Source organism: Tinamus guttatus, unplaced genomic scaffold, assembly GCF_059628265.1.
Source record: "Tinamus guttatus ecotype Peru unplaced genomic scaffold, ASM5962826v1 Tinamus_guttatus_pri_ptg000203l, whole genome shotgun sequence".
In the NCBI taxonomy this organism is placed as follows: domain Eukaryota; kingdom Metazoa; phylum Chordata; class Aves; order Tinamiformes; family Tinamidae; genus Tinamus; species Tinamus guttatus.
The window spans coordinates 4,097,632-4,109,413 of NW_028288737.1; the positions used below are offsets into that span (position 1 = coordinate 4,097,632).

An 11,782-nucleotide genomic window follows, 5' to 3' on the forward strand; every position below is an offset into this window, starting at 1 on the left:
ATTGTACTGAATCTTTCAAAATTATTTTTAGGCATGGCAATTATGTAAAAAATGCATTAGTCTGTAAAGACAAGTGTTTTCCTTTGGCTTGCTTATTCCAGGAAGCATTTAGAATATACCCAGCTTACACTAATCGAGCTCTGACAGACAGTTCTTAAGACTAGCAATACCACTACACCACCAGTAACCTTAGCAGCAAAGCAAAAACACAATCAGAATATAAAAGAGAACTTTCTTCTTCTTCTCCTAGCAATTTGAGAGAGGTAGACTAGTAGAAAAGTAAAAAGTTTACGTTTGGCACTGATTCACGAATTTTACTTGTGATTTATATTTTGAAAGTTGTAGTAGCATGTGCTTGTGTCCACACCACTGCGACTCAATAACATACCAATTACCAGAAATTTGTTAAGATTTAGATTTGCTTTAAAATGTTAAGAAATATAGTAAGAAATAAGCCATACTATGTTCGTCTGTGGTAAATCAATTTGATGTTTTCTCAGTTCATTCTTCAGGTGAGTTTCTCTTGTTTCAGCCTCCTTAGCCTGACCTGAAACCAACAAAAACCAAGAGAGAATAAGGAAATGTGAGAAAGCAATGGGGCATTTCTTGTATTTTTTTTTTTAAGAAACATCACACCCACAGTTGAAGGTATCTAAAGTATTGAAGGTTCTCAACTCCAGCATTTGTCCTCAAGATTTGCCCACAAGGACTTTGGCCAGATCACAGGAAGTTTCAGCAAGCGGCCATCAAACTTCAGCTTCAGGGAGCAAAGGCTAGTCCTTAGCTCAGGGTGAGCATTTAAGTGCTATTTTTCTTTCCACCCTTCAGTTATACTTCCAAGTGCTTCTCCAACTGATAAAAGAGCAAGAGGAAAAGGAACAGTGGAAGCTGGCACTACTTCTTTTGTCCCTTACTTTGGACACCATTGCCTGGTTACCATTTTACCCCATTGTTATATTTGAATGAGCAGTTTTGAAAACAATCATATTAAGCTTAGCTGAGTTGCTTCCTGCTCTATTTAAAAAGATTTATCCATATTTGGACACATTTTAAAGCATAAAGTGCTCTAAGTTACTCTCTAGATACACAAAAATCAAAAAATGTGAGGCAAAATTCTTTGCTTCTCATATTAGATTTCAGGAATTTACATCCGTAACAGCAGCATGCAGTAAGCAAGTAACAGAAATCTAGCTTGTACTAAAATGACAGGAAACAAAGCATATTCTAATTCCAACAGAGTTTGCTTACCTTTGTGTGACTACTTAAAACAAAAATTAAAAATACATCAAACCAAATAAACATTCTGATCAACAGGGAGAATGATCCAAACAAAATAATGAGGCAAAAATAATGTTTCCTTTTTCCTCTCTTCCATTTCCATGAAGAGCTGCCCTCAGACTGCCCTATTGTTTAATAAACTTTAAAATGGATTACATTTGCTAAAGAACATACACATAAATAAAGACTTCCTATATAATACCTACTATTGGTAGGTACTGGAAGATCCCTATACAAGGTAGGGTCAAATATCAGGGGGAACAGTGATACTAAGAAAACATAGGTTAACTTTTCAAAACAAGATTATCTATAGTGCATTCCCTAAAATCATTTTTAGACAACAACTATTTAATTTCCAGATGTCTGAGCATTCACACAAGCATTTTAAAGAAGGATCTGTGGGCCTTAGAGAAGGCAACTGTGGGAAAAAACATCAGACTACAAACTTAAGTTTTTAACTTTTCCTTTGACAGTCTGACATAAGAACTTATACTTCAGTCAAGACCCTTCATGGGTAACCCATCCGATAGCTAGATGCTTTCCCGCTAACGGAGATGTTATACTCCTGCCATTCCTCTCAAATTATTTCAGTATTATTTCAATGCTGATTTTCTATCCCTCTCTACATTCGCAGAATCATTAAAGAAAAAAAGTTTCATTCAGAGGAAGTAAATTTATATTGAACTTACATTTCATTTCAGTTACAAGCTGATTAGTAGTATCAAACCAATTTCTATAAACTCCTATGGACTGAGATAGTTGGTCTCTCTCCCTTGTAAGAGTTGCCATCTGTTGCTGTTTCTTGAAATCTACAGAGAGAAATACATATACTTCAGAAAAAAACACAGTAACATACTTAGATACAACCTCAGCAAAAATATATTAGGCTACTACACTGTTTTGGTGCACATACAGGATAATTCCAACTAGCTAGAATTACAGATCTAAAAAACACATTGGTCTAAAAGAAATGAAAACATTTTATACTAATTGAAACGTACCATTGTAAAACATAAATGACAGACGGTATGGCTCCAAAGATCTTCTCAAGGCTGGCAGATTTGGCTCAAATACAAGAATATATTCAGAGCTATCTCTTCCAGGACTGTTTTCGGCTAGGATTAGATTCTGGTAAAACAAAGGTATATGTTTATAATCACATCTGAGATCACACAAAGAATAAAAGAACGATACTTCAAATACTAAGCATTACATAACTGGCTTTACACAGTGTCTTTAAGCCATGATACATTTATAAGCTATTAAGTTTTAGGATAATGTTAATTAATTATATTTATAATATGAAAATTTAGCAACAAGTATTTTAACATTTAAGAATTAAGATTGCCATTTTACCTGTTTAAAAAGTAAGATATTTTATTTAAGAGACATATGCTCAGAAGGAATATTATCTGCACTGTCCTGTAAGGAAAATTTCCTCCGATGTATTTCACACAGCATGTGAACAAATGCAAACAGAACATTAAAAGGAAGACCAGATGCATAAACATAGAGAAGAAAAACAAACTAGCCCCAGTGCAGAGGTGAAGTTACTGCTGTTACCATAGTAGTAGACAGAGGGTCCCAAAAGAATGAACAATGTATCTTAAAAGACTGATAAGAAATCCCATTTCTCAGCAAACCAAACCTTTCTCCTTTCTTTAAAGAAACAGGCAATCCTATAAAATCATAAAGAATGATAGGCAGAAGTAAAATATAGTAAAATATATTAGTATAATAATATCTAAATGTGCTGTTACTTTGGGAAAGGTATCATGCATAAAATGAATAATGCTCATAATAAAACTCATACTGTTTCCACCTTTAACATGTAGAAATTGCTACTCAAGTGGCCAAATCAAGAGGTGGTTGCAGCCTAAAAGAGACAGATATATAACCTTCAAAGACAGTCTTCACGGCTTTCAAAAATGTTGAAACTACATTTTTAATTAGGAGAAGTCTGCAGGGGAGATATCTTTTTCTTAGAAATTTTATACCAATTAAAATCTAAACATTTTCCTTATTTCCTTCATTTAACAAGCTTAGGGCTCCTGAACCTTAGTGTACAGATGTACATGCCTCATTATTAGCTTCAAGACATTGAAGCTAATTGCACCCAATTATATTTTTAGACAAGATGGAACAATTTCAAGGTATTTGAAAAATAACTGCCTCCCTCTGCCCCTATTACTTGTTAAACTCTTTCTTCATAAATTGCCTCATGCATAGACCTAGACAGAGCACTCACTATAAAGCAGACAAAACTACCAGAAGAGGCAAGAGACATGGGATTAAATGAAATGGAATTACTCCCATGGGAGGAAGGGGGAAAGAACATGAGCTACAGCCAAAAGTCATAGTATCTCATCAGGTCATAGAAATAAACAGCAGCAACAAGAACAAAAACACAGATATGTAAAATGAAGGATTGGCAGCTTGGAAGATAATAAAAAAGGACCTAATTTATATACGGTGGTTAGATTAGTCATTGAAGCACCGAAGACTGGAGATTTGACATCGCAGTGGCTGAACAGTAGGTTGCTAGTATATGGTAAGGAAAAAAAAAGGGCTATTTCTGCATCTATGAGGAATGCGAGAAATCACCCAGTTATCTGAGCTGTCAGAGGCCACTCAAAGACAGTGCTCTTCCCCTCAACAACATGTGTTTACAATCAGCTGCTCAAATTGCTACTATAGATTAGACACAAGATTTGCGGAGAAAAGCACCATCTTATTATGTCCACGGATATAGCCAAACCCTTGCTTTCATTTTTGCTTTCTATTCCCACCCCCACCTGCCCCAGAAAAAAGGTGTGTGTTCACAAAACTCTTCTCCATCTCTGAAACCAAAGTAGCAAACTTCAAAGACATATACAAGAGAAAAGAAACAGCTTTGAGTTTAAGGGGATATGCTAAGCAGATCTCAGCAAATGTTAAGGCACTGGAAGCTTAAGTCAGAGAACTAAAAGATAATTGGGGTGGGTAGTGGGAGGCTGCAACAAATTATTTTAATTCCTGAAAAAATGTTGCGGAACAAGAGGAACCTAAAGTGCACCATAAAATCAGTTAGCCTCTTCATTTTACCCTATATTTCTATTCAGTATATGGTTTTTATTTTTCTGGCTTATTTCCTGTATAGAAATATACAGAAATATAGAAACTGTGCAGACTAGAGAGTGAGTGAAAGTGTCCTGTGAAAAGTGTTTACTCAGTGTTAATTGCATGGTTCTGTCTTTGACCATTATCAAGAGAATTAATTATGCCGTGTCATTAAGTTTCATTTATATAGTTCCATGAAAGCAGTTGATGTACCGAGTAAAATACATTATGACACGTTCATTCGTAGAGTCTGTGAATTTTAGCAATTCTACTGTTTTTTTATTTTTATTATTGTGGTGTTTTACAAGATGTATTAGGGCTTTTTATATCTTTCTGCTTCCATCTGGCACACGCTGATGCTGCTCTGCTGGGAGGTTGCTTCCAATGAACAATTCAGGAAAGCTGGCTGAGAAAATTTCTTTAAAAGGTAGGATCTTTTTTCAGTGCATTTTCCAGCTGTTTTTTTCTCTTTTTTTTGATTTCCTTCTTTTTTTTTTTTTTTTTGTGTGGACTGTGAACAGTTTCTGGTTTTGTGTATGTGCATGCTTTAACTTGTTTATCTTTTACACTATAGTTTGTATCTATCATTTTTGATAATGCCAATAGCATCCAGAAGGTAGATGCAGATAATCAAGAAACAATTTCAAAGACAAATACTGCATGTAATGTAATTTTAGCTACTGCCTAGCATTGCAGCCCAAATGATAAAGATGCCAGCCACACCTTTGCTGTGCCAAAGTAATGGGGTTATTTAAAATCATTTTCTAGAAGGGACCAGGATTTTCCTAAGGCAGCTGAGGTGATACCATAATTGATGATGATACCACTCTCAAAGAAGATTCAGAGATTTTAGTAAATCAATCTATATTAGTATGAAGAATAAAAAGCGACTGAGATGACTTTATTACAAGATACAGTACTTTCACAGGGAGAAAACATCAGGCACGTACGAATTCTTTAATCCAACAAAAAATATGCAACTAGGCAGATGCAAAACCCAGAGATTTGAATGGGTACTTAATCATTGAAACAAAATATCAGTATCAAGTGTCATTGGAGCTTTATCTTTAATTCTTCAAATCAGAATAGTATGCCTTTCTGCAAAGCACCTAGGAGCCTAATTAGGCTTGACTAAATGCAAAGAAAACGAAATTTAATTGCATACATATGAAGAGGTTAGACTAAAGATCTTAAGATAATAAGTCAGAAAAGCATTGTAAGTAAAAAAGTAAAATGCCACTGATGCTAAAGATTTAATTATAATCTAGTGAAGTTTTAATGAGGAAAAGACTTAACCTGGATCACTCCACATGTCCTATGCTCTAATGCGTTTTTCAATCTACTGGTCAACTTCCCTCTATTGGCAAGGATAATTAGTTAAAAGAATTACCTTCCTTCATGTTTTCTGAAAGTCAGTAACCAAATAAAGAAGAAACAGTTCAGCTACATAACACTAAGAGAAGGCTATAATATAAGCTAACCCACCGCAAAACATGATGAGGTGTAAGATCAGCTTTGAAAATGTGGGGAATCATTAGATTGATTGCTCATGGAATTAACAGTATTTTCTGAAAGTACTTACAATTTCAGCTGATCCTCTGTCAAATGGAAACTCGACTGTACTGACTTTACCCTGAAACTGTGGGACCTCTGTATCATCATCATTGGGGCTCTTAATTTTTGCTATAATCCTGCCAACTAAATCGATTCCAGTACGGTTGTTGTATTCATCCTGTAAGTAAAATGTTAAAGAAGTCAGTTCCGATCACAAATAGGAACAATAAAAATGAGCTTATATATACTATTACACTAAGCATCACAAGATGCTTCTTTTCTAAAATTCTTCCATAATTTCTCAGATCCTTTTTTTTTTTTTTTGCTATTTGTTTGTGAATATCTGAAGTATGAAGGACCTAATTTTTTATTATGTGAGATTCTGTAAGAAATGGTATCCTGGAAATATTTGACTACATTTGATTACATTTCAACACAGACAATAGCATCGATACCTTATGACTAAATTCATCACATTTTTAGCAAGCTTGCATAGTTCCCTGGTTGTGATTTTGTACAGAAACATACTTACCACTACATGGAGGTGTAAATCCTTGACCAGTGTACGACTAGTAACAGCTCGAACATTGGAAACTGCTGGAGTAGCTGGTAAAGGATCAGGTAGCAAGCGTACTGGGTCATTAGGTACAACTTCCACTATAATCTAGAAGAGGAGAAGGAAGAATAAAAGAAAATTTAAAAGACATGTATAATTCACTGCAAGTCACCTGCACACATAGGTTGCTCAAAAAACTCAGGAACAAATGCATGTGAAATTTATTGATTGTCTTGAATCAAACAAGCATTACCATGGAGCAGTTGTATTAGGTTACAAATTAGTTTTATAATTTTTAGTTAAAAAAAAGGCGAACAAAAACATCTTGTTAACAATTGTTTGAGATCAGTCACTACTAACATAAAAGTGTAATTTTTTTTGCAAAGCTTGCAAATGAAAGTATCGATATTCCAAAACTACAAAGTATCATAATACTTCTCCTAGATGATTCTGTACTATGTGTTCTTGGCTATATGCAATTATATGACCAACCTGGTCACTGTTGAGCATATTTGTCTTATCCATTGCAAAAGTAAACTGGATACTGTAATTCCCCACTCTCTCTGGAATCACCTTATCCCTAAAGGCATCAAAAAAAAAGAAGCGAGTCAATATAGAAGTATACAAGTATGTAAGCAATTCAAATTCTGCATAGTCCTGCTAATTACTTCTTCATTACTCCTATTATTACTCCTTTGTAATAAACTTGCGCAAGAGTTCCACAAAAAAAATCTCAAAAACTCTTCAAGAATGAAATTTTTGGCAACACAGATAAAGAAAGATTCCTCCATGGGGTTATAATCCCTGCCAGTGGACAGGAAATTTATCACAGCCCCATTATTCAGAAATCTGTCAGCCTGTTTTCACTATTCATCAAATTATTTCTCATAAAGGTACCATAATAGAACACAGGGATGTTTATCTAAAACACCAACAAAAGATTCACTTCAAACATAATTATTTCACTTGAGTTTTACATAAAATCTGACTAGTAGATCCTTTCTCTTAGTGAGTGTACAAACTTGGGTAACTTTGGGTAATTTGGACCTTTAGCAAAGGCTGAGTCTCTTAACAGAGAGAGGGGAGATGAAAAAAAAAAAAAAAAAGAGGTATTGTTTGACTTTTTGACTTTACAACATTCTGCAGTGCAGACCACTGGCAAAGAATCCCTAACATGAAAATATGAAAGGAAGATGGATGCCTGCACCACTTCTCATAGAAATACGATTTCATGTGCTACAAAAGGCCACAGAGATTCAATTTTCTGCAGTATTTACTTATGAAACTTATGAAGAGATGAAAACTGTATAACTAAGATTCAGACGTTGCTCTGAGAGGACGTCACTCTTGAATTGGGTAATGAGATTCTTGCTTTCAATGCATGGCTGTGGGAGCAATAGTAGCAACCTCTTTCCTCTCGTTTTATTTGAAAAAGTAAAAGAAAAGATTCTCTGGAATGCATAATTTGTACAGAATACAACCTTGAAATTTTACATGCTTTTAATCACTCTAATACATTAACTTAAGACTTCTTCCTCTGTTCTCAGATTAAATGTCAAAAGAAACTTGGAAGGATACAATCCTTGTATGCCTTGTAATGTGCTAATTCCCAAATATATCATAGTATTGAATTGCTAATTCTTGAACAGACTGTCATGATCAAAGAGAAAACTCTTGTCCCTAATTCAGACTTAATTTGCATAATAAATTGTACCAGTAATTGTATCAGTAGATTGTATCAGTATAAATACACGCTCCTATACCTGAAGTAAAAGAAGCCATCTTCCCTGTCATCCTTCACTTTACTACAGCTAAATGTGGTAGCCTGAAAAGAATGATACAAAAAATTAATGAAACATACTAGAAAGTAAAGTGCCTTATTTGTAATATGCTAAAGATTCTTACTGATTTGCAGTACTGATAAAATGAAAGAATTCAATGAGACCACCTATGCTTTAGATCCTACTTCTATCATCAATTCTTGAATTGTTTGCTTTACAAATATCAGGGTGGCAACTTTGAACAGCATCCCTATTATTAATTAGCTCCTGCAGAGTAGTTACATTGTTCTCATTATTGTAGTATTGACATTTGAATAGTCTGACAACTTACTCTTAGAATTTACAGGGAAAATTTTGTTAAACAAATATAATTGATATGTAGTAAGTCAGTATTTGCACTCTAGAGCATTGATCCAAGTCAAGCAAAGTCCTATACCTTAGTTTTGACATACATTTTGAAAACACATTTCGATGACTTACATCAATTGGCATTCTAGTTCCGCAGCCCAGTCCTTCCCACATTTTCATAGTAATCCGTGCTGGATTAATATTTTTAATAATGTTGCTGTCTTCTGAAAGAACACTAACCATAAAATCTGCAGAATAAAATAAAACAATGTTGTCAGGATTTCATGAATTTCTGTCTCATTCACTGATCGGGGGAAAAAAAACCCCACAATGTCCATAGTTCAAAAATAATCCAAACAAAGAATATTCAAAATCAGACACGGAAAGTGTTCTCTGCCCAGCCCTGTAACTAGATCAGGTAACAACTCTCACTTAGGAAAACAAAACAAAACAAAACAAGTAAAAAACACAAACAAATAGCTTTATCCACTGAATAATTATACAAAACTCAAAATTCAAATCTCCCTTTCCCAAGTCGGCACCCTGATCAGACCAGCAAGCCAGGCTGCTGCTTACTCTCACGAAAGAATAATCATTAGGCAAATAAGTGGTTGTTTCCTTGCTCCAAGGACAGGAAACCCAGATCTCCCTCTTCCTATACAAGTGCTTTAGTCACTGGACTACTGCATGAATAGGCACAGTAGTTAGAAAGAGATAATAACAATGTGACTACCACAGTTCCCTTCTATTGGCCACGCTGAAATAGGGACATAAGCCACAAATCTGACAGTGGCCACCTCTAACAGATGAGTATCCCCACACTTAGACCCAGCAGGATTGGCATACTGGGATACATGTTCCACTTGGCTATTATCATTTGCTATTACCTGAATCTGAAGTCAAAATATTAGATGTTTAAAATCCTGAAGAGAAAAAAAGTGTTATTCCCAAAATAACAGAAAAGCTTAGTGTCCTAAAGGAAATGGAATCCAAACTAGGAAAATATTTCCCTAAACTGTGCATCAAGTAATTTGACACTACGGTAATATAGATTTCAACCATGTAACTGAAGCTACATTGTTGCATTAAAACTGAATTTTACACTTTCAGGAAGGATTAAATATGCTTTGATGTGTCTGAAAAATTCAGGCATAAATCAGGCATCCTCCCATACTGCGATGCCTACCCTTAAGATTATTATGTTTCAAGTTCATCAGTAAACTTAGTAATTAGGATGTTAATTAAATCCATTAATAAAGGATTTAATAACAAATTTAGTAAAATGTATTATCAAATATACTATTTTAGCTCCTGAAGAAGTCAACTAACTCTGTCCCTCTCTCAAAACTTTGTTGATTTATATTACATAAAATAGATCTTTAACAAATATGGTATAAATATTAATGGTTATGTCTCCGTTTCTCTTAAGTCTTTATGTAAAAGCTTAATACTTGAAAATGTCACTCCATGAAATGGAGTTCCATGAAACTATGTTCTCCATGAAATGGAAGCCTCTTTCAATTTTTCTTCTATTTATTTATTTTTATTGTGTCCTAAGATCAATCAAGTTAAGTCTTCTGTTTCTGTAGCTGTACAGTGGAAACCTTGGGTTTTTTGGAAGGCCCAGACATATACAGATACACACACACACACATATATATAAATAAAAAAAGAAAGAAGCAAGAAAAAGTTATGAGCACCACCAGAGGAAATCACGGGAATCTGGAGAAGTAAGTAAGGGACAGTTAAAATCTATCACCCAGCTATTTCATTCTGTGCTGAAAGACAGTTCGTAACAGAACACTTCAAAGCAAAGAAACCTCTACAGCGAAAAGTAAAAATAAACAGAAATCCCCCAAATGCATACACACAAAAAGGGGACTTCTCTTACACTTTAATCAATATAAATATCTACAATAATGTTGTCTATAAGAAGGAAATTACTACATACACATTAAGGCTTAAATGTTAGGATGAGAACACATTAGTGTTTTATGGCAATACACCAAAAACTTGTTTGATTTCTGAATTCAAAAAATTAAACAGAGTATTGAGGCTTTCAAGCACTGGAAATGTGAAGTTTACTTTTACGCCTGCCAGAGAATAACTCCATTCCACGCAGCCTGTGCTCTATTGAATTCCTACTTAGCATCTCCGTTTTTAAGAGGAGGAAAATATTCTCATACATCATATAGGACTTTGAGACCAATTTGATTGATACATATATAGCATTTAAATTTTTCTTCATAAATATTTTTTGTTGTTCCAGAATAAACAATTAGTGAAAAAAGAGACTGTTTTAGAAGTATTTTAATAAGCATTAACAATTGTATTAGGAATTATGAAAAAGAAAATACAATGACTGTATAAGAAGATTATAAATGGTATCTGATATTCTGCTATAAAAATAAACACCTTCATTTTGGATCTAGAAACAAAATCTCCAAATAAATTTTCATTTTATTTACGTCTGAAGCTAAAATTGCAATCTTAAAATAAGAAATATAAAAAAATGAAAAAGCTGAAATGTGTTTTTCTTTACTCTGTACTTACAGACAATAAATAATTATTTTTTCCCTTTTTCGATTCCTCTGACAAATTTATATTCATACTTCTTTCATATCCTTCACTGTCTCTTCCAATCCTTCACTGTCTATTCTTCCTAGAAACAGAAATTGTTCTGTATATCCTCATATTTGCCACCACTTTCTCTAAGTTAGCTAAGCCTAATATATCCTTTTTGAGGATTTTGTTTTCACCAATACCAAATGCATCAATCTAGGTTCTTTAATCTTCGATATTCTTTCCATCTTAACTGCCACAGATACTTGTGACACATTTTGACTTTTGACTTTTTACAGCTTTTTGTTTCTAAGCTGATGATAGAGGTCCACGAAAGTGCAGTACTTCAGAACAGCTTACTTTAAGAGCCTTTTGTAAAAACTCTCTTGAGAAATTAGGTACAGCATCAGCAGGGTCTCTCACATTCACATAACTGTCAACTCCTTCCAGCAGATTTACAAGGCATCACTTTCCTGTACAAATATGTGAAGTTTTTACCTAGTCCCCATTCTTATATATTTGCATGTGTCGGCTTAATTGTATTTTTCATACTTTACAACAATGGCCCAGGACTGAAAATATACCTAATGACTGAAAGTTTTCC

The 11,782-nt window shown here is 34.2% G+C and overlaps 1 protein-coding gene across 1 annotated transcript in view; it reads right to left on the bottom strand.

Moving 5' to 3' along the window:
• The window catches only part of SMCHD1 (structural maintenance of chromosomes flexible hinge domain containing 1), a 68,711-nt gene that overhangs the window by 8,197 nt on the left and 48,732 nt on the right, over positions 1-11,782 (bottom strand). Inside the window, exons 33-40 of the mRNA XM_088524087.1 lie at positions 8,749-8,864; positions 8,251-8,312; positions 6,980-7,067; positions 6,464-6,595; positions 5,960-6,109; positions 2,280-2,406; positions 1,968-2,087; positions 462-547 (exon numbers count right to left, since the gene is read on the bottom strand). Coding sequence (XP_088380213.1) covers positions 462-547; positions 1,968-2,087; positions 2,280-2,406; positions 5,960-6,109; positions 6,464-6,595; positions 6,980-7,067; positions 8,251-8,312; positions 8,749-8,864 — 881 coding nt within the window. The remainder of the gene's footprint in view (positions 1-461; positions 548-1,967; positions 2,088-2,279; positions 2,407-5,959; positions 6,110-6,463; positions 6,596-6,979; positions 7,068-8,250; positions 8,313-8,748; positions 8,865-11,782) is intronic.